Raw genomic sequence first — 24,414 nt, forward strand, 5'->3', positions numbered from 1 at the left:
ATCCTGTCACTGTGACACGCCACAATTACACACGGTGTCTCCTTGCCTCAATTAGGAATAAACTAACTGGTTCAACTACAGGTGTGTTTCTGGTGGTTTTGGGCTAGAGGGAATTGACCTCCTCATAGCATGGACTAAATGCTTCCCCCCACCTCCCCCAATCATGACTTATATTGCATTTTTTAAATATCACAAATAAGTTTGAGGAATCACATCTTGGTGTGTCTGTAGCTGGACAACTTAGATCTTATTTATCAGCCTCATGAACTGTTTCTTTTTCAGAAACATAGATACCATCCCCAAATTTTCTAATACCCTTGTTTCTAACTGTTGTGGTTTGTTGAATCAAAGCAGCTGCCTTTGATACAAGTTTAATATAATTTCCTTCAAGAATTAACTCATCTTTCTGGGCTTGAGATACTGAACAAGCAATACCTGACCTCAGTCGAATGCTGAGGATGTATTTTTCACACAAAAAATTTCGGATTTCAACAAGAGAACCATTCTCCTGAATGACGATGTTGATGGGGAAGTGAGCACACACAGACCTCATCTCATAATGGACGCCCAGGGTAACACCCTTGATCGCATTCTGTACGTGACCACAGATTGTGCAAATAGTAGCCAGTTCCTTTCTATTACCCCATGATTTGTCAGCCCGGAGCCTCTTCTTTTTCTTTCCAAGGAGACTGAGTTCTGCTTTGATGTGACTGTAGTCCCTCCACAGGGTACCTCTTGGGCCCTTCACAGTAACTGTGCTTCCCTGCAGAGTGATGTCCACCTTTTTGGAATGTCTGCAGTCTGATTGCTGAGAATGGTCTTCATCCTCGCAGTAGATGTAGCAGAGAGTAGATTCAATATTTTAATTATTTTTTGTTTACATTTTCTCCTTTCTCCTCAACTAGACAGTGAGCTTTCACGGGACAGAAGTCATATCTATTCTGTTGTCTATTATATTCAAAGTACCTGTTCTTTATCTGGAATATAGGTGTTCAATATTTGCTGAATACATGAATGTGGAGGAAAATTGGGACTGACTCATATATCTTGGATTCCTCACATCTCTCCTGTATATCAAGGAAGTGGGGAGGAACTTGCCTCTCATAATTGCTAACATACATTGGAAAATGTATGTAAAAGCATTTTGTAAACCATGTTTATTCTTATCTTAGTGGCAATGAAAATCACCTTCCAAAGTTTGGATTTCAACTGTTCCTAACAACCACTGTGAAGACGTTTGCTTATTTTCCCTTCCTATATTCTATTTCTTTTTAATGATTTATTGTTTTTCTCTCTGATTACAAAAGCAATACCTATCTATTTTGGTATTTGAAAACTTTGGGAAATGTAGACAAATATAAAGAAAAAAAGAAACCCACGTCCTATTCTCAAAGCAGGTTCCCTTCCCCCAAATTTAAATTTGCATTACGTAATGGTTTGGAGATTAAGACTCAATATTTAAATATTTGGAGATTTAAGGAAAAATGCAAATTATTCCATTGTGTATATACCACATCTTCTTTATCAAATCATCTATTGAAGGACACTTTGGTTGTTTCCATGTTTTGGCCACCATAAATAAAGCTGCAGTGAACATCGGAGCACATATATAAATGTTTTCAGATTTTTTGGGTGAATACCCAGGAGAGGGATTGCTGGGTCACACAGTAATTCTATTCTTAACTTTTTGAGGAACCTCCACACTGTTTTTCATAGTGGCTGCACCTCAGCCATAAGAAAACGTGAAATAGTGCCATTTGTGACAAAATGTATGGATTTTGAGATTATTATGCTAAATGAAATAAGTCAGACAGAAAAAGTCGAGAACCATATGATTTCACTGATATGTGGGATATAAAACTGAAAGCAACAAAAGAACAAGATGAACAAATAGAATCTCATAGACACAGACAATAGTTTAGTGGTTACCTGAGGATAGGGGGAGGGGATGGCAGATAAGAGTAAACGGGATCAAATATATGGTGATGGAAGGAGAACTGACTCTGGGTGGTGAACACACAATGTGATCTATAGATGATGTATTACAGAATTGTACCCTTGAAATCTATGTAACTTTACTAACCATTGTCACCCCAATAACCTTTAATTAAAAAAATAAAGAGCAATGCAAGTTATGTTATGTTAGGTGATTAAGAAAGAAATTTAGGGAGGTATTTAGTGCAGGAACCCAGGAACACTAGAGTCCTGCCCTGCCAGTCAGCCCATGACCTTTTCTGTTCATCCCAACTTGAATAATGGCCACAGGAAACAAGGTTTTTCTCTGTTACTTGTGCCTGGGTGAAGCTGGGTTCAAGTTTGGAGTTAGGCTAGAGCAATCCAATGGAGAGAGTGGAGGGATGGGGCGGACAGGAATGGTGGAGGAGGGGTGGAGGGAAGTGGGCAGTTCTTCCTCTCACTGACTTCAGTCTGAGTCTTGTGGCCAAGCTTACAGTTCAGAAACTGTTAGACATGGTTCAGAAATATATAGTTTTACATGCAGAAATATTTTTCAATGTATTATATATAAATATATGCATTATACAGAGGGTGTCAAAATGTATACACATTTTAAGAAAGAAAAAACTATTAAAATTACACTGATGGTAACCATTTTGAGCACCTTCTGTTATTGCAGAAGTCAAATGTGACGTATTCATCTGTATATAATAAGCATTAGAATTTTAATCATTTTTTTCCTTTCTTAAAATGTGTATACTTTTTTTTTTTTAAAGATTTTTACTGGGGAAGGGGAACAGGACTTTATTGGGGCACAGTGTGTACTTCTAGGACTTTTTTCCAAGTCAAGTTGTTGTCCTTTCAATCTTAGTTGTGAAGGGTGCCGTTCAGCTTCAAGTTGTTCTTTCAGTCTTAGTTGTGGAGGGCGCAGCTCAGCTCGAGGTCCAGTTGCAGTTGCTAGTTGCAGGGGGCACTGCCCACCATCCCTTGTGGGAGTTCAGGAATTGAACTGGCAACCTTGTGGTTGAGAGCCCACTGGCCCATATGGGAATCGAACCGTCAGCCTTCGGAGTTAGGAGCATGGAGCTCTAACCGCCTGAGCCACCGGGCCGGCCCAAAATGTGTATACTATTTTGGCACCCTTTGTATATATAGTTTCATATATAAATATATTATTTAATAATATAAATATATTTATTTAATGAAATATTTATTTATATAAGCACATATAATAAAAATATATACAGTTATTTATTTCTACCGCAGAATTTTTACCACCTTTCACCACTAAAGACCACTTTTCTTTCTTCTTCTTTTTTTAAAATTTTTATTGGGAAATATTCGGGAACAGTGTGTTTTTCCAGGACTCATCAGCTCCATGTCAAGTCATTGTTTTCACTCTAGTTGTGGAGGGTGCAGCTGACTGGCCCATGTGGGACTCGAACCAGCGACCTTGCTGTTATGAGCACTGCGCTCTAACCAACTGAGCCAACTGGCCACCCCAAAGACTCCTTTTCTATTTTTGATAATTCCTTTGATTATTTTTCCCAACAGGTTGCAAACCTTTGAATGAGTTCATCTTGTCCAAATGGTTACATTGGAAGAGCAGTGGTTTCAATTGTGAATCTTTTTTTTTCTCTTGCAAAATGGAGTCAAATATTTGTCAGGTGAAAATCATTATAAAAATGTAACAATTGTTGGGGTGGCCGGTTAGCTCAGTTGGTTAGAGCAAGGTGCTCTTAACAACAAAGTTGCCGGTTTGATTTCCCACATGGGCCACTGTGAGCTGCGCCCTCCACAACTAGATTGAAACAACTACTTGACTTGGAGCTGATGGGTCCTGGAAAACCACAGTTAAAAAAATGTAACAATTGCACATATCAGTGCTTGGTTCTGATGCTAATAAGTAGCAAGAAATATTGTAAGTAATATACAGACATTTTAGCACTGTTCACTGCTCTTATTGCTAAAATTTAGCAGTCTCTCTGTACTTATACATGACGTTAATTACATGTTAAATTGATAAAACTGGGGTTGTTAAATCTTTAGCATGTTATAACACTCTGGTAACCATCTGCTCCACCTAATAAATCCCAGGAATCTCTAGAATGTCATCAGAAGCCAATCAGAGCTTCTGTTGGCACCTAGTCACTCCATCAAATAACTGCTTACTTCCTACCATGTACTGAGCACTCTCCCAAGAAAAATGGGCATGTACTGAGCACTGTCCCAAGAAAAATGAATGAAAGAGTCCCTTTCTGGAAAGCTCATAGTGAATTACCAATGATAGATAATCATGCTTAATATATTCCAGTAAAAAAAAATATTGATATTTAACTAGTTTGTGTAACCTTATGAAATTATGATTGTATCCATCTTTTTAAAATAGTAAAAATATTTCTATCTCTCCATTATTATGTTTCTGGACTCCTGGTGGGAATCACTTATTATGTCATAAATTTCAGCAAATATCACCAATGTCTCAATAGGTCTCAGTGGTATTATGACTTGCCTGTCATAAATTTTAAATGTATTAAAATATTTTAAAATGCCTTAAATATGTAAAGCTCTTAGATATGTTATAAAATGAAGAGAAACATAATAAACTATTTTAAAGCTGTGAAAACATCTGAATGAAGTGGTACTGCTTCTACACCTTGAGTTAAGTGATCCTTTCTAGTGAGCTTCAGATGCTGACGTCCTTACAGTTTTTCCTAAGATGGGAAGCTGTGGATGCAAAACTCCAGTTATCACTGACAAACTTAGTCTCTTTAAATTAAGCTACTATTTATGTGTTAGGAGTCCCCTTTCTATTTCTGACAAATGCTGTTACTCCGTTTACTTAGGTATCCATGCAATTCATTGTTGATCTGATTCAAGGAATAAACACAGCATTGATAGAGTAACACTCTCTTTTCAGTTACACCAAGTTTTCAGATGGGTCCCAAAAATTTCATTCAAAAAAAGCACAAAAGATCTCCAGAGTCAATACTAAATAGACTCATCTTCATCACAAAGATCTTTTCATGAGGCTAATTGGAATTTCCTTTCTTCCTGAAAAAGGGGTAGGCACAGCAATCCAGTGTTTGCTGTGAAGTGGGGCTGCCTTGGGTTCAAGTCCCTACCTTGCCACTGACTGTATATTCTTTACCTTAATTTCCTCATCTGTAAAGTAGTGATAATAATAATGCCTATCTCATAAAATGGTTGGAAGTTTGAACTGAGCTAATAAATGAAAAAATGTCAAGTTGTGTCTGGAACATACTATAGGGTCAATAATGTTAGTAGTCACTATTATGTGGTTTTATTCAAAAGTATTTTCTTAAAAATATTTCCTGAGGGTGAAGGTAATCAGATAGTTATCAAGTAGTGGCTTGAGAAGAGGTGGGCTTCCCCTGAATGTTCTTTATTTTTAATTTGTATGTTTTTAATAAAGGTCATTTGATCTTTGTTTATTATTGAGTAAACAGAGATCCAGCTAAGGGTGCCCTTCTTTGTAGAGAGTTTTTCAGTAATGCAAAAATTGCTATGTGGTAAAAGCCTTGCTTCCTGAGTCTAGTATTTTCTTCACGTATCAAATAACGATTGATAGAATCTATTGATATTGTAGGGACAGTCTGCCTATGTCTTCACTATCATACTCAATGGGAATCCATTAAACAAATCAATATATGACTATGTTTGCCAAGTTACAAAGAATCCAATATCCCTAAGGTTATAGTGAAAGGACCACAGTTTTAACAACACTCGTTGACTCATCTTTTATCTCTCTGACTCATTCGTAACCACCCAAACTCTTCCTCGTTAATCCTCTTCTGAGGAAATGTCCAAGTAAATGTTACCGTGTGGTATTTTTGAGGCTCTGACCTCACTGGAAGAGCCAGAGAAATAGGAAACTTCTCTCTGGAAAAAAAAAGAAGAAAAAGAAAAAGCACAGTCAAAAACAAGCCCTCTAGAAAAAGAGAAGTTGCCATTTTCCTCCATTTATTTTGAGATTGTGCATTTCCCCATGCTCAGGTTCTTTTGCTTTCTATGCTTAGCTCAGGAGGAGCGTACGTGCCTAAAATGGGAAGGACAGATCAGATGTAATAACAACTAAAAAAGAGATTTAGCAATCCAAAAAGGTTTAACCAGAAGCTATTTTAGTGAGTGGTAAATCCTTATATTAGGGAGATTTGCAGAGTGACGGCAGACGTTTTGAAGTGCAAGCAAATTTAGTACAGTGTACATTAGGAAGTCTTATGGAATGATAATAAGAATAACTTGAGTATACTCGGAGGATTACTCAAATATCTCTCTGGAGATTGCTTTATTTAGACTCCATATTTTACAGTGGTTATCCCTGACACCAGAAAAGAGAAGAAGCAACATGACAATTTTGTTACTTGATTTTTAGAAGAAAAATAGGAGATGTTCAATTCAGTTTACTAAGGTACAAGCATATGTATTTTTTTCAAGAAATATGGACAGTTAAAGGAGTGAAACATTTTTTAAGGAAGGAAGAGGATGAACTGAGTATTGATAATACGCCTAGTAATTCATTCTTTTGTAGCAGCTCTATTGAGATATAATTTACATACTGTGGTGTTCACCAGTTTAAAGCATACGTTCAAAGTTTAAATATATATTTACAGAGTTGTGCGCCCATCACCATCATCTGATTTTAGAACATTTTCATCATTCCCAAAGGAAATCTTGTACCCATCAGCAGTCACTCCCACGTCCTCATTCCCTTTCATCCCCTGCTCCCCAGATTAGGCAACCACTAATCTACTTTCTGTCTCTATAGATTTGTGTTTATTTTGATTAAAGACTGTCCAACAGTGAGAAGTTTTACCTAATTGTGGTTTTGATTTATATTTCCCTAAAGACCAATGGTGTTGAGTATCTTTTCATGGGCGTATTAACTATTCCTATATTTCCTTTGGAAAAATGTTGAAAACCCTTTGTCTATTTTTAAAATTGAGTGTTTTTTTTTTGTTGTTGTTGTTGTTTTTTTTTCTTTTTCTTTTTTTTTCTTTTTTACAGTTGAGTGTGAGAGTTCTTTACACATTCTGGATAAGTCCCTTATCAGATATGTGATTTGCAAATATTTTCTCCAATTCTGTGGGTTGTCTTTTCAGTTAATAACTTATTCTTTTGACCACACCTTATTCCTGGAAACTCTGTCTTCAATCTAGTTCGAGGCTACATCTATGGACATGACTCCCTCTCCTTCCTCTAACGTGGGCGTCTTTACTTGCAATACTTCCTTTTTTTTTTTCTTTTTCAGGCAGATAGTCTAATGATCCATTTCCACTTCTCTATACCTATTTTTCTTTTTCCCACCTAAAAGTGGTATAGAGAAAGTGATTCTGGTCAATTTGCCTGCTCTAAGTCTTGGCTTCCTTCAGAAAATGTGATCTTAAATCACAGGCATCAAACGTTCCTTTATTTGTAACAAGGAATTTATTTAATTTTCTGTTTGGGAAAGGGTTCCAGACATTTGGTTCAAAATTCTTTTTCAGAAGGCTGAGGGCCCCTTTTTCCCTTTCAAGCTTTAATTTTGAACTAAGTCATTATTTGAGTGTTTGAAACATTGTCAAGAATGCAGAATACTTGTTACCACTGGAGTAGAAATCTAATCACCAGGTGTGTGTGGTATATATAAATTAATTCAAAGAAGATTCCTAATTAAATATGATATAATTAATTATGCTAGTTATTAGAATTTATTTTAAGGTTTTTAGATTCATCTGCCTCTTTCAATTTTCAATGTACATTTATCTCTCTCCTATGGCAAGATGTATTTGATTACAGGTTGCTTGGATTAAAAAAAGTACCTACACCACAATTAAATAAGTATACTATTATCATGACATTTAGTAAAGAGGTAAATTACATATGGTTCATCTTTTCAAACAATAATATAATTCAGTCATACTCTGAGCATTTTTTAATCTCAAAAACATTGGTTAAAGATGTGCTTAATAGGGAAAGGACATAAAATTTATATAACTAGGTGCCTATGAACCTAGTACTAACAATTGTAATAAATGTGGTATTTATAAACTTTTCTTTGTTCCACAGCCCTCAATGTTATTACAGTTGCGTAAATATCCTTTCCCCATTTTACAGGCCATGAAATGAAAATATAGGCTGCAGTCTAAGATGTAAGAAGTGTTTATATATTTACATGTAGTAATTAAATATTAATATAGATTTCTGTCTTGATTTTAGTCTTTTTAGATATATGCGAACTTTGTCAAACTGAAAGGATTTATTGTTTTTAGGAAGAAAGCACAAGTTCCTCTTTAAACATTGATTAATTCAACAATCATAGTATTAATAGAAAGGCCTAAATGGAGAAAGGTCTAAATGATCAGGGGAAAAGGCCTGATCATTTCCTTATCTTCACAAAATTTGTAAACCAGGAAATGGGCAAATAACCGCATGGTGCATCAGTGTAATGAGGCATGGGCTGCTATGAATGCATAGACAAGAGACATCGAACTCAAACTTGCATGGAAGAAGCATCCTCTAAATTGAGAACTTGTGGATGAATAAGTGTTATTCAGGTGAAGTGTTCAAGCAAAGGGAGCAGTATGTGCAAAAGCCTAGAGATTAGAAACACATGGTCCAGTTAGGGCACTTAATGTAGTTCCCTATGGAACATAAAGGGGAGACAGACCATGAGTGTTGGGACGGGGGGCTGAAAGGGAAGCCAAGAATCTCATCACCAAACCCACTAAACTGTGTGAGGAAAAGCAATGAGAAGCCACGCAGGATCTTAAGCAGAAGAGAGTAACAGGATGAGATTTGCTATTTAGAGTTATCATAATAACAACAATACAATAACAATGATTGCTAATATTTATTGTATTGATAACATGCCAGACACTATGCTAAATGTTTTATATCATACAATTTCCAATATATTTTTCAAGTAAGATTACTATAGCTAACAATAAAAGCTATATGCATTATGTTATAATTGTCAGAAAGTTTTAGTTTACTTAAACAGGGCTTTGTTCCATAATTACCACTGCAAGGGTGGCTTTATATAAAGTGTGGAGCCCAGCTTTACAGAACATAACTTGACAGTGTAAACAAACAGGCTATTTTTCATTTTGAGAACATAGAATTATTTGGGAAAGTGGTTAAACTATAGAGTAGTTTTGAATAAATTTGAATTATGCTTAATTTAATTTATCTCCCCATAGTGCAGTTTTGTGTTAGCTTAACAATTGTGTGTGTGTGTGTGTGTGTGTGTGTGTGTGTGTGTAGATAAGTGTGGATTTGGTAGGAAGGCCTTGGAAGAATGTCACAAATGTGTGTTCTGAATTATGGAAGTATACATAAAGTTTTTGGGAAGACATAAAACTATCAAGAGGATAGCATCTTTATACTGATAGGTTTCACAAAGGCATTATTGAAATGAAGAACTATAGAAACTATAACTAAGTTACAAGCCATAGGCTGCACATGCTCCTGGAAATTACATTAAAAATATTTAGAAACCAATAGGATACAAACACTAATCAAAAAAGACTCAGGTCACAGAGGTGGAAGCTTCCTTCTGGTTCCTTGGTGCTAGGGATATACAGGTGTGCTAAGATCACAGATACTAGAACAGCTGGGAGACCCCAGGGGCCATAGTATGTTGGCTGTTTATCAAGGAATATGGAACTAGTTCAGTATTTTATTACCAACCACTATGACCACACCAATAGGTATTGGCTTAATATTAAGTTTATGTGTTCTTATTTTTAGTATGAATAGGAAGAGTTATATAAAGATGGTAAGATGGTAAGCACCTGTATAAGGTACAGAAAAAATATGTTCATTGCATTTGAAAAAAATGTAAATTTAACATCCCTCAAATAGATGTATGTTCCAAAGAAAATGAATCAGAACCCCAAAACAGAACATAAGCAGAGCCCAACTTCTAAAAAGTATACTATTCATCACAATGGAGATAGATTGCAATCAACAATAGAAGAATCATAATTTTGGCTCTTCACTAAATAAGGACCTAAAAGCTGTCAGAATGAATTCTCATTTTCAAATGTTTGTTGAACTCTTAGAATGCACAAGAGCATTGAGAGCAAAAATAACATTCTCCTGTAGTAAGGACATCTTCCTTCTCGAAGCGTATGGCAGGAGGTGATAGAGTAGAAGTTGGAAAGAGGATTTGTCAGGTCTTCCACTTGCTGCTGGAAGATCTCTGACAAGTTAATGCATCAGTTAAAATACTGGTTTAACTGCTTTAATAGAGATAAAAAAATAACAGTGGCTTACATAAAATATATTACTTTATTTTTCTCTCATTTAAAAACAGAACTAGTAGGCAGTCCAAGCTGGTAGGCAGCTTCAGTGGTCATCTGAGGACTTGGGTTTTGCTATGCCATAAGGTATGGTGTAATCTGCATTGTGGAAGCTGACTCAGCACCACATCTATGTTCCTGCCTGCTGGGAATGGGGGAAATATAGGGCAGTGAAAAGCACTCTTTTAAAAGGCATGACCTACAAATTACACACATCAGTTCTAGTCACATTCCACTGACTGTTATTGAATCACTTGGCCATACCTAACTGCAAGGGAGGCTGAAAATCATAGCCTCTAGTTGGCCAGCCATGTACTCAGCAAAAAACAATGGAGGTTTTAGAATTAAAAGGGAGAAGGGAAAAATGGACATTGGGGAAAATTAGCAGACCCTGCTACATTTAACTCCCCTGAATGTCAGTTTCACTTTTGTGAAATGTGGAAGATTGTATTAAATGATCAGTGTGTAGAAAACACCTAACCCAGTGCCTGACACATGTTAAGTGATCGATAGTAATTATTTCCTCTTTTCCTTGTCTTCATGCCATGGTGGCCCTGGTAGTGCTCATAGGATTCTTTATAGAGAACCCAGCTAGGTAACAATACAGACCTGGTAGAAGGAACGGACATATGGCGCCAGTCCAGTTACTGCTCTTGATTCTGTTCCATGTCCTTGAAGATGTGTTCACAAGCTTTACTATTGAATAGTATCTTCCTTGAGACCCTTGACCTTTGTATTTTGATGAAATGAGTTTGATGACCTAAAGGAAGCATCTCTAGGAAATGTGAAGGATGCTTTGGACTCTAAGCTCTGAGCAAGAGCCTAGTACAAACCTACACTGCCAGACCTTCAGCTATTACTCTTCCACAGTCTGTTTTCCTAAAATATATGCCAAGGAGTTAAGCTCTACTGGGCGCCATCATCCTTTCTCCTTTATCCAGATCTAGGTGCTAGGTTCCTGAGAGCCTTTCTTTGTAGTTATTTCTCCACGCTTTCCAACAGTCTCAACATATCAGTCTTAAGATATCTCCCATCTCTCATTACCTAAGGAGAAGTACTGCTCCCTTTCTAATCATATTTCCCTTGTTTTTATAGTATTTTGTCTCCAAGATGGCCCACAGTAATCCTTACCTCATGGTATTCACTTTCTTGTGTAGTCTACTGTTACACTGAATCAGAGTTGACTTCTGTGATCTACAGATTATGCTAGCAGTAATGGTGTGTGACATCAAGTCTAGGTCATAAAGGCCACTGAAACTTTTGCTTTGCTCCTTTTGGCACCCTTGCTCTGAAGGACATGAGCCACCATGCCATACGATACAGAGAAGCCATTTGGGAAAAGCCCATATGCCAACAGCCAGCAACAATTTGCCACTCGTGTGAGTGAGCCCACTTAGGAACAGATACTCCATCCTCAGTCAAGTCTTCAGATGACTGTTGCCCCCAGCGACATCTGAACCACCAAACCAAATGATTTGTGAATTTATGATCTATATATACTATAAAAGACAATAAATGTGTACTGTTGCTTTAAACCATTGTGTTTTGGGGTGATTTGTTACACAGCAATAGATAACTAGTATAATACTAATCTTTAATTTTTTTGAAGTTGCCATGAATTTCTTTTTTCAAATCTTCTTCCACTGTATTTGTTGTGCATTTTCCTGGGTGAATCATTATGATTCTTCAGTCAGGGTGAATGGAGTGCAAAGAAGTTCTCAATTGACAGATGATAAACACTGACACATTGCAATCAGCTGTTGATTGTATTAAATTTCTTTAGTTTAGAAATTATTGCCTTTTAAAATATAAATTAGTGTGGATACAAATTTATTCATATGATTTTCTTCTTTAATTCGTCCAAGTTTGCTTTCATAAATAGGAGGGAATTACTCATGATCCACATCCTGCCTCATCTATGAGAAACAGCTACTGGTGCGTCATTAATATTTATGGGGATAAAAAGTATATTTCCATGTTTTACTTCTTCACATTCCCCCCCCCCCAACCTCAGTATATACTTGGGAGTGTAACACTTGTGAAAGTTATATATGCCACGAAAGACAGATTATAGATAGATAGGTAGGTAGGTAGATAGATAGATAGATAGATAGATAGATAGATAGATAGATAGATGATTGAGAACCTATTCTCGGAACTAATGGATTAAATTTCACGTAAAAAGGTACTTTCTCCTGTATCCTGTCCATTTTCCCCATCCATAGTGACTGTCATTATGTGTGGACAGTATGTATATAAGATCACTAAACCAGACTGTGGGTTGCTTAACCCAGGCACCCTAGTAATATTATAAGCATTAGTTATACAGTTGAATTGATCATGTGATATACATATTAATTACTAATGAAGCCAAATAATCAGCTTGGTCATTATAGTTTCACACACAGATTCTGATTTCACCGACAGTTGCCTATACTTGACCATCTAAAAATTCTTTTTTTAATCACTTTTCTTCCCAATTCTTTCTTTATTCTACCCAAAATTATTATTTCTTTTTTCAAATTTCCTTCTAGCTGTATCCTTCTGGAATTCTAATGAAATGATAATATTGAGACCACTGAAGTTAAATTTTTAACCTTAATCATGAAAATGTGAATGTCTTTCATACTAAAATCAGCTCGAATCACCTCACATTTAAGAAAATCTCTACAATGACTATATATTTTTTTGCTTTCCAACTCACAAACATATATCTACACTTAGATTTAAAAGCCTTATATTTGCATTTCTTTAATATTTCACAACACACATTTTAAAAAAGCGATTTTGAAGTAACTTAATGTCTATCCTCCGTCTTTTGCTTTTCTTAAGTCTTGGCAAAATAGTGATATAATGGCTGGGCATTTTTACAATTGACCTTTTAGTCATTCAGGGTGTGTTTGTCAGCCTGGACTTCTACCCACATAGGGGGAGAGTAGAAAGTGAAGTTGCCTCCTCACTCCCCATTGGTGTCTAGGAGGGGTAAGCCATGTTGTTATGTTCACTTGTTTACAGATATTTAACTACTATGTCAATATTTGAAGATGGTGGATATTTAAAATGTTGGTGTATAATCAGACAACTGAATTATGTTAGAACACCCTTGGCAACAGCAACAGATTACTGCATTTACAGCATTGTTGTTTAAGGTGTGTGTGTGTGTGTGTGTGTGTGTGTGTGTGTGTGTGTGTGTGTGTTTCCTACTTTATGTTAGCTCTTTATAAACAGGGGACTACATTCTGCCTGCTATAACAAAATAGCACAGACTAGGTGACTTATAAACAAATTTATTTCTCACAGTTCTGGAAAGTGGAAACCTGAGATCAGGGTGCCAGTATGGTCTGGTTCTGGTTCACAGAGATCTCATTGTGTCCTCACATAGGGTGAGGGGCTAGGGCCCCTGGAGTGTCTTTTATAAGGCACTAATCCCATTTATGAGGGCACCACACTTGTGATTTAAGCACTTCCCAAAGCCCCCACTTCTAGATTAGGATTTCACTATATAAATTGGGGGGGTGGGACACAAGCATTCAAACCATGTCAGGGGCCTTAGGCTATATTTTAATTTCTCCTTTGAAATGAGCAGGCCTAGTTATTATTAGTAGACCTGATCATCACATTGGTTAAGGCAACCAGAAGCAGGCAACAGAGCACAGAACAAAATGTTTCTGGTCTACCCACTCCTTTCCTAATATAATACCAAATCTGATGAACAGAATTCTAGGAGCACCTGAGATCTTCAGGCACCTGCCCTTCATGCTGGAGTGATTCAAAGCTGTGTATGGGAACAGATTATTCTGTTCAGATTATGTCACCTGAACCTCCCCCTGAATAAAAGCCCTGACTTTCCTTCCCTATTCTCAATAGTCCATTGAATCCGCAGGATAAGAAATGTCATTGCATAAGCAGGAACTTAAACCATATTGCTAATCACTAGGGGAACTGTTGGGCTGTTTATCAAAAGGATCAGCACATTTTCCAAGATTAAACATAGGAGTCAATGATTACACCTACTTCCCAGCCTTTTCTCCATTCTTTGGCTTATCCCTATAAAAAGCACAATATCTACTGATTACAATAATTTAATTTTAAACATTTTCATCACTTCAAAAACAAATCCATTCCCATTGGTAGTCACTCCCCATTCCCGCTTCTCCCGAGCCTCTGCACCCACTAATCTATTTTTCATGTCTAGAGATTTGCTTATTTTGGACATTTCATATAAATGGGATTATACAATATGTTCCCTTTCACTTAGAACAATGTTCACGGTTCACCCATGTAGTGTATGTCAGTATTTCATTCTTTTTATGGCTGAATAATATTTCATTGTGTGGATATACCACATTTTGTTTATCATCAATTAAAGGATAACAGTTTGTTTCCACTTTTTGGCTATTATGAATAACACTATTATGAACACTGATGTACAACTTTTTGTGTGGACATATGTTTTCATTCTGCTTCATTATATAACTAGGAGTCGAATTGCTGGATCATATAGTAAGTTTATGTATAATTTTCTGAGAAACTGCCAAATTGTTTTACAAACTATCTGCACCATTTTAAAATCCCACAAGAAATGTATAAGGCTTTTAATTTCTCTACATTTTCACTATCACTCGCTGTTTTCTATCTTTTTTATTATAGCCGTCCTAATGGGTGTGAAGTATATCTCACTATGGGGTTTTAATGTGCATTTTCCTAGTGACTAATGATGCTGAGTATTTTTTCATGTGCTTATTGACTGTATATCTTCTTTGGAGAAATGTCAATTTAAATTATTCATTCATTTAAAAAATTGGGTTTTTTTTATTATTGAAGTATAAGATTTCTTTATATCTTCTTCATATATTTCACAGTCCCTTATCAGATATGATTTTAAAATATAGTCTCTCATTCTTCAGTTTGTCTTTTCACTTCATGGTGTCCTTTAAAGCCCAAAGTTTTTAGTTCTAATAAAGTCCAATTTATTTATGTTTTCTTCTGTGATTTGTATTTTTGGGGTCACATTATGAAATCATTGCCTACTCCATGGCCACTGAGATTTCTGCCTCTAATTTCTTCTAAGGATCTGATAGTTTTAGCTTACTTTCGATGTATTTTGTGTTATTTTTTTGTATTTGTTCTGAGGTAGGGGTCTAGCTTCATTCTTTTATATGCCGATATCTAGTTGTTCCAACACCATTTGTGGAAAGGTTACTCTTTCCCCTGTTGAATTGCCTTGGTATCCACCCTATCAGGTCCAATTGACCATAAACATATGAATTAATTTCTGGACTCTCAATTCTATTCCACTGATCTATATGTTTATCTTTATGCCTGTATAACACAGTCTTGATGACTGTAGCTTTGTAGTAAGTTTTGAAATTGGGAAGTATGAGTCCCCCAACTCTGTTCTTTTTCAAGATTGCTTTTCATATTAGGTTTATACAGAAATGATTAATGAGTGAATAAATGGACAAACATTTGTATTTTTTATAGTTTTATTTTTTGGGGAGGGGAGGAGTTTGGGAATTTTATTATCTTTAAAGGGATGTGACTAAGAGATGGTGGTATAAATGTATCTTCACAAAACATGCCAGGATTGATCCTATTTTATAAAGATGGCTTAGATGGCTAGGTTTCTGCTCCCTGGGCTGCATAACAGAATCTGTTTCTGAATTCTCTGTAATTGTCACCATTCTGGGGGCATAGCAGGTGTTCAATAAATATGTATTAATTAAATGCCATGTTCTTTTTGTTTTGTTTTAACATATTAGTTGTCTTGTTGTTACTTTTTGGTTGATAGTTGCTGAATTTTCTGTTTTTCTAGCCTATTCAATAACTCTGCAAGTAAGTTGGTTTAGAATCCTATTTTCCTAAACTTCTGCCAAATTTCTGCACACCACCAAAATATGCCGACAGATGATTTTCCAGAATGGAATCATTACTAATTCTTTTCAGATGGAGTATCAAGCAATCGGATTTGCCTCTGTCTCTTTCCCACTCTAATCTCTTTGCTATCACTTGTAAAGCCTTGCCTTCTCTTAGACTCCAAGAGCAGAAAACAATTCCCATTTCTAAGGCTGGTGACACCCTGCTTTGTGTTTCCTGAAATATCATTTTCTTCAGTAAGACTTTCCAGACTGAGATAGAGTGGACACTGATTTTCATAGTGAATATACGGTTTTGCATAGTCCACCACTTGCACACAAACTAAAAGGGGAGAAAGAAAAATCTTTCATGTATGTTAAAGGTTTGAATTTTCACATCTTTGTTTATATCTGTCTGTTCCCAATTTGGAATGTCAGACATAACCTGTCCTCTGTGTACCTTTTTTTTCCTTGTTGACCTAAACCTGTTACAATGCTTTCTTGCTTTAGAATTCAATTTTTAATAATTTCCTTACCTCCCTTCAGGCTCCTGTTATGCTAACTCTGTTAGGAACACAATGGGTGCTGTCTTCTGTTTCAGAACACCAGGTATGGAATGGCTAAGGGTAGAGTTCTGTGTAAGTGCTTACTACACAGAGCAAGATATCCCAAAAAGCAGCAATGAAATCTAAGTCAATCCCATATCTAGTTAGCTCTGGGGGCACAAGTTCCCAATAGGGTAGTCTCAGAAGTTGAAAAGATAGACAGTTGTTTTACCTTCTCCTGAGTTGATTTACTTAACAGGTTGGAGTGACCTAGGTAAAGGGCCACTTACTGCTGGGATCCTGCCTGTCACAACCCCCATGGCAAATTGGAAGCCCTGGTTAGGGTCAGGAGAGCAGGATCATAATCCTGGCTTCTCTACTGAGAAAATTTAGGAACTTGTTTTCCATTAATTAATTAATTAAGTAAATACTAATTAGCTCTAACTATGTGCCAGGCACAGTACTAGGGCATGTAACTATAATAGCTAACAAGACAAGGTCTTTTCATTCATGAATTTACATTCCATCAGAAGAGTGGAGAAAGTCCTATACCATCACCTACAGCTATTTCCCCATCTCTGAAACGGTGAGATAGTTTCCAGGTTCAATTTGAACTTCAGGGCCTGCTAATTTAGCATTTGGTCAAAGCTCAGAATATAGGAAAGCTGCCCGATACTATATAGTCGGTATGCGGTTGTTGATGTGACTATTCTGGCTTTTCCTATACAAGTAAGGTACATCTCACAGTTGGGTAGAAATGTTTTCAATATTCCACCCGACCTCGGAAAGCAGCACGCCCCCTCTCTACTTTGCCTGACGTATGGTTACAGCAGCACCTATTTTCAAAAGGCCCGAGGTCGTTAGGCATTTGGTGTTTCGAAATGCTGTTTGAAAGGCTTCCGTTCGCCCAAGTCATGTATTTGCTAGTCGACATGGGTTAGTTAGGGGTACAGAAAACTTGGTTTCGGTTTAGCAGGGCAGCAAAGTGCTGGGGATGACTGATGGCGTCACATAACCGTAACATTTTAATCCAAGGAGCTCACTAAAAAGACGGCAGAGGCGAATGCAAGCAGGAATGGTGGATCATGCAGGTTTTAAGGCCGCGCTCCGTCCTTTATACGGTGCCCGGAGCTTCCTTCGAAATGCAAGCTTCCAAAGCCTCCTAGCTTGCCCGAAGCAGCGTTTTCCCCGTCACAATCCCGAGCACAGCAATGCTGCGTCGACACCTGTGGCTGAAGAAGGGGAATCCGCCACTAGAGTCACGCGGGGGTGGTGATGCCAGGAATCCTTTGACTGCGCAGGCGCCCGAGTCTCGGCGCGCTCCAGCCTGGGCCTCGCCCGCGCGCGCCGCCGCCAGAGCCTGGGGCCACGCCCATAACGTCCACCGAATGGGGCGGGGCGAGCCCGCACAATTGAATGGGAGCCGGGACGAGTTGCACATTCCAGCGGGCCCACGTGACGCGGGCGCACCGCCTGAGGTAAACAACCGCGGCCCCGCCTCCCGGCCTTTCCGCGCGCCCTATTCTGCTCCTAGCCGGCGGGACGCGCTCCAGCGGGGCGGGCGGCTTCCTTCGAGAGTCCCCAGCGGCCGCCACGGGCCGGAGCAGCGGCAGCGGGCGCGGCGTCCCGGGTCTGCGAGCAGAGTGCACCGACAGGGGTCGAGCGCGCGTCCCCTCCCTGCCCCCACCGCGCGCTGTGGCGCAGCAGGAATTTGGCGGGGACCCGCGCACTATTTGCGGCTCTTGACGCGCGGCCGGCTGGCGGCCCTTGGGTCATTTTTATTCTAGGGGCACTGGGTCATCGCGCTCGGCCGGCCCCCTCCCCTGGGCCCGGAGGGTGTGTCCCCCTCACCCGGGCTCGCCGCGCCTATAAGGGGCCGAGCGGCGGGCAAGGACATGCAGCTCTACAGCAGCGTCTGCACCCACTACCCAGCCGGGGGACCGGGACCCACGGCCGCAGCCCCTGCTCCGCCCGCCACTACCGCTGCCACCCCTTTCAAGGTCTCTCTGCAGACCCCGGGACCCGCCAGCGGCGCACCGGAGCCCGAGACCGGTGAGTGCCAGCCCGTCGCGGCCGCCGAGCCCCGGGAAGCCGCAGCCGCCCCCGCCGCCAAGATGCCTGCTTTCTCTTGCTTCGAGATGGTGTCTGGGGCCGCCGCGCCCGCTTCCGCCGCCGCTGGCCCCCCGGGCGGGTCCTGCAAGCCTCCGCTGCCGCAACACTACAAGTCCACGGCGCAGATCACCGTGCGGGCCCTGGGCGCCGACCGGCTCGTGCTGCACGGGCCGGATCCAGGCGTCGCGGCGCCAGCCGCCCAGCGCGGACGCTGCCTCCTGCTGGCCCCCGCGCCCGGCGCCCCTGTCCCACCGCGGCGGGGCTCCTCGGCCTGGCTCCTGGAGGAGCTGCTGAGGCCCGACTGCCCCGAGACAGCGGGAAAGGACGCGGCCCGGGAGGGGCCTGATCGAAGCTTCCGATTGAGCGAGCACCGCCAGGCCTTGGCGGCAGCCAAGCACCGGGGTCCCGCACCGCCCCCTGGGAGCCCGGAGCCCAGCCCAGGCCCGTGGGGTGAGGAGCACCCGGCGGAGAGGAGCCTCCGGGTCTGGGAGAGAGCCAGCGACCGCAGCGATCCTCCCGGCGCGGACGAGGGGCGGCGGCCCGGCCCGGAGGCCGAGGCACCCGCGGCCCGAAGCTGCGAGGCCGCGCAGAACGGCGCAGCCGAGGCGGCGATCGTCTCCAGGTCGGATGGTAGAGACGAGAAACTGGCCCTGTACTTGGCGGAGGTGGAGCGGCAGGACAAGTACCTGCGACAGAGGAATAAGTACCGATTTCACATCATTCCCGATGGCAACTGCCTCTACCGAGCGGTGAGCAAGACGGTGTACGGGGACCAGAGCCTGCACCGGGAACTGAGGGAACAGACGGTGCACTACATCGCGGATCATCTCGACCACTTTAGCCCCCTGATTGAGGGCGACGTGGGGGAGTTTATCATCGCTGCTGCTCAGGACGGGGCATGGGCAGGGTACCCGGAATTGCTGGCCATGGGGCAGATGCTGAATGTGAATATACACTTAACGACTGGAGGAAGGTTGGAGAGCCCCACGGTGTCTACCATGATTCACTATTTGGGCCCAGAGGATTCCTTAAGGCCTAGTATTTGGCTCAGTTGGCTCAGCAATGGACATTATGATGCAGTGTTCGATCACTCCTATCCTAATCCAGAGTATGACAATTGGTGCAAACAGACTCAAGTGCAAAGAAAACGGGATGAAGAACTTGCCAAATCCATGGCCATATCTCTCTCCAAAATGTATATTGAACAAAATGCATGCTCCTGAAGTGTCTGAAAACTTACACCCTGGGAAAAGTGCATACATAATTTGTGTTTGGAGAATTATATGAACTCTAATCAGGGTAATAGCACTTTTAAACTTCTGGTAGATTTACAGTAGGTGTAATGCCTTAATCCTTTTTTTTGAATGTTTTTCTCAGAGCTGAAGGTTGCTGGGCACCTAAATGATGTTTCATGGTAGCTTTGGGTGATCCTACTGTTATTTATAATTTGCTGTATAAAGTTAGCACTACTTAATTTGCAAGCTAATTTCTCACAGTGAAAATTTGTTCATTCCTGATAATATATTTTCTATAAAAATGTATTTTTGCACAACATTAAAAAAATTGGTGTAACTTTATGACGTGTCCCATTTTGACAAATGGCTTTTTGGCATAAACCAGAGAAGTGCTTTATATGAAGTTTATTATTTTGAACAGAATTTGTGAATTAGTAGTTATTTTGTGTTGTTGAATTTGAATTTTACAATTAGATAATTAATTCAAATGGACATTGATGCATTCATGTTACCAGGTGATTGGCCCATTCCATTTTGATGAAATAGATTTGTTGTTTTGGAAATCATTATTTTTCTAGAAATGGTCAACCTTTTAAAGAGAAATACTTAAGGGAAGATTGTGGGAAGAATTTTCTTTAAGGGATAGTACCAGCTGTTACTTGAATGTGAGTCTGATATTTGCTGATGGCAGAGTGATTATTCTGTCCTCTGGTTGATGTTTAGAGTAGATTGGTGCTCAGTTGTTTTTATTTATATTTGTCATTTTGTTATAAAAGAATTTTAACATGGTATAAAACTTTGTGATAAGATAAGCCTCCTGCTTTATATATGCCTTCTTGGATTCAACTAAGAGTTTTGAAAACTAATAGGATTGATGCCTTGAACCAAACTTGGCAGTTATTGTATAGCAGGAGAATACTGTCTTTATTCCTTTTAAATTCTTTCAAAAGGCAAAATAGGATTGCCCTGTATTATGTATAAATAAAAATGTCTATAAACAGAGCTTGTATGGTTTGCTGGGTCAGTGTTCCCAACCTAAAATCTATCTGATTTCCACTTTAACTACTTTTAGTCATATTTATTAAGTAATGCAGTTTGTACTTTTTTATTTTGTAACATTTTGTGATTTTTTTGTACAATACTGTATTTGTACAATAGAACAATTCTCAGCTGATGGAATGAATGAATAAAATGCATAATTTTACTTCTATAATGTCTTTGGCTAAAGTGGTTTTTAAATTGTAAAGTGACGTCTGTAGGAAACTTTATTACATATACACTATTTTTTTCATGTGTGATGTCAGAATTATGAGAGGTTTTTTTATGTTCTCACATGAACAAGATAGAATAATCATTAGTAATTTCAAAGAATAAGGCTAACAATTTAAAGGTGGAGTAATTTAAGAAATTGCTCTCATTTCTAATTATAATTCCTATCTAAAACTACAGATGTATCGACTAATGAACAGTGAAGTGCAAGTATTGTTAACCAGCACAATGTCTAATTAAATATCATAGTTTGTGTTCCACTCTATAGATTTTAATGTTTTAAAGAGGAATAAAAGCAGTGCCCTAATTATCTAGCCTGGCCTTTTGAAACCATGGGAATCAATAATTTTAAGATGTGTAACCACATTTAGTTGAGAAATCCACCTATATGTGTAGTGCTGGGTATGTTTATTGAAGGAAAAGAAAACAGTTTTAAGTTTTTACTTTTTAGTTGTTTAGTGTCATGGTTATAGACACAAATGAGCTTGAGTCCATTGCTTAACCACGTTTTGGAAGGATGCCATTGGTCATCAAGAAAAGACAATTTGTCAAAGGTGTAAATGTTAACTATGCATGCATCTCTGGTTTTGTAGGTAAGATAAAGTTTGCTTCACTTCACCAATTATGTAAGTTGGTAAGAAATTTTATTTGAATCATCTGGCTAATTATGGTTCTTCCCCCTTTCTCCATTTTATTTAGAGCTGTATAACATTTAGGGATGCTTAAAATGTACACAAATCAATGAACTCATTAGGTATAAGTTCATAAAAAGCATTCCGTAAGCCCATTACTGTTTTTAATAGGTTCTTCTGTGTCTTTTTTCATTTTTAAATTAGGATTCCAAGTCCTTGATTTAGATTCTCAAGGTAATGTTTTTAAATTAAATGGATCCTAAGATTGTGTTACATGGCAGCATGTTTTTTTGTTGTAGTTGTCTTGGCTAAAGGTTGTCATGTATTACCCATCCTCTTTCTATGGCTTAGTTTTTGTTTGTTTTTTTCCAAGATACGTAGTATTCGTCATTCTCTTATGCTTAATATTTATTTTCTACTGCCATACCGGTTTTATCTGTTAGCAGTAGCAGTCATGGATCACTGAAGATTGAACAGTCCAGGAGGTGGAAATGTGGTTAACACTTACTTTTAGCAAGCAGATTTATTGAACATTTCATTCCTTCAGTTAGTCTCATAACAGCTAAGAGGTTCAAAACTGAAGGAAACAGTTGATGCTGTGAGATAAAGTTTCTTTAGAGTTTATTTTCTTCCCCATAAAATACATGGGGGGGATAAATCTCTAAGTAAACCCAACTGGTTTTTTTCAGGTAAATTAGTATGAAAATCATACTATTGAAAATTTTATTAAAAACAAATATTAGGATGATTTGTTTGGATTACTGTTCGTTTAAAAACTAAAATGGCATAGTACTTCAACACTTTGGCAAAAAACTAATTCCTTGAAACTTTTGTTCATTTTCCACTCAAATTTCTCCTCTAAGATAAGATAAAATATACTCAATTTAGTATATTCAATTGGACTGAATAGTAAACCACTAATTGATAAGTGGACGTGTACATGTGATCCTTTAATTATATTTTTCTATACTTGTAGTTCATATGCTTGATATGGCAAAATTTTCGTTTTCACAAAGCTTTTTCTCAGAAGCCACATTTTATAAGGAGAGGAAATGCCTTAGGATCCCTTGAACATCAGATATGGTTAGCCTCAGCATGGGTAAATATTTGTATGTTGCAATGTTTTCTTCATGATTTTTGTACTGAAAAAAGAAAGTATCTTAATATCACTACTTTATTAATTTTTATTTTGTGTTTTTCCTCTTTCCCTAAAAGATGAGAAAATTAAACTAAAATTTTACCATGATGCTCATATGGAGGAAAAGCACTGGAGAAGAGAAAGAGATTTTAAACCTTTGGACATTTGACAATTTGATAGGTAGGTAAATGTACTGGATAAATTCAAAAGTGTATATATAACTCAAATGTGTAACATGTTCACATTTAACAGTTATTTGTCACATGAAATTGTAAGTCCAGACCTTTTTATTTTTGACATCCCTAGAGTGTGTTTATCTCGGAGGCACTGAGAAAGTAGATGGTATTTAATTTTTTCATTCTCTAAATAAACTAAGCTCAGTAGGCATAGGCTATTATATTCTCTGTTGACTCCCTGGGTCCTAACCCAGTACCTAGCAAAGTAGATGCCCATTAAATATTTGTTGAATGAGGAATGAAGGGAAATGTAAGCTTTGAAAAATATTTAGTTGGTGGATGTGAGATTAAATAAAACTGACTTGACTCTAAAATTACTGGGAATTATCACTGATGGGAGTAATTCTGAGCATTTTAAACTGAAATAGTGTTATAAAAAGACATAAAAGTATTGAATTCTGTAATGGAAAACTAGGTTTTGAAACCCGAAATTAGAATTTATTAATTTTATCTGTCATCTTCCAAACATCTTGAGAATTGAATCAAGAAAAATTATTTAAAAATGCAACTTCCATTAATCTGAAGTGATTTTGAAGGCGTTGCTTGTCCAGAGGGACTTGGTGTGATTTGTTTTAGGAATTCTACCCATCCCAAGTCCAGTCTACTCAATTCCTAGTTTTGCTGTTTTCTTTGTATAGCCTGGTTGGGAAGAAAATGTTGGCTAGATTTCCAATATGTTTTCAGACTGTTGGGTTCAGTAGTACTGGCTGCATGTTTACACAGTTGGTCAATGAGCTTGAGCAAGTAACATGAATCAGATCAAAACATCCATTGGGGAAAAATATCTGTATTTCCTTTTATTGTAGATTAGGTCAGCCACAATTATTCTATGAGTAAAGGTCACAGAGATGGTTCATTATCATCAGATTACTTGTAAAACCTTACCTAGCCTGTTTTCTGACAGTGAATAAATAATCGTACTGTCTTGTTCATGTGTAAAATACAAAAAATAACTGCTTTTGATAAAATTCTCTATGGTACACTTATTTGTCTTTGTAAAATTAACTGAATATAGTTTAATCTTCCCTCAATGACAAGGCTCTCATGATGGCGTGGGTATAATGGCTTTGACTCCTTGGCAGATTGCTGAGGTGTGACAGTCCCTTTGCATTTTAAAGGATCATAGAGTG

At 38.6% G+C, this 24,414-nt stretch overlaps 1 protein-coding gene and 1 pseudogene across 1 annotated transcript; one reads left to right on the forward strand and one right to left on the reverse strand.

Moving 5' to 3' along the window:
- Positions 1 to 247: 247 nt before the first annotated feature.
- Positions 248 to 825, reverse strand: LOC109459587 (large ribosomal subunit protein uL6; annotated as a pseudogene).
- A 17,345-nt stretch (positions 826 to 18,170) lies between these two features.
- On the forward strand, positions 18,171 to 21,222 carry OTUD1 (OTU deubiquitinase 1). Its single transcript, XM_019754201.2, has one exon. It carries the CDS (start codon positions 18,558 to 18,560, stop codon positions 19,995 to 19,997), a length of 1,440 nt encoding a protein of 479 aa, XP_019609760.1. The 5' UTR covers positions 18,171 to 18,557; the 3' UTR covers positions 19,998 to 21,222.
- The last annotated feature ends 3,192 nt before the right edge of the window (positions 21,223 to 24,414 follow it).

Source organism: Rhinolophus sinicus, linkage group LG02 (genome assembly GCF_036562045.2).
Source record: "Rhinolophus sinicus isolate RSC01 linkage group LG02, ASM3656204v1, whole genome shotgun sequence".
NCBI classification, from domain to species: domain Eukaryota; kingdom Metazoa; phylum Chordata; class Mammalia; order Chiroptera; family Rhinolophidae; genus Rhinolophus; species Rhinolophus sinicus.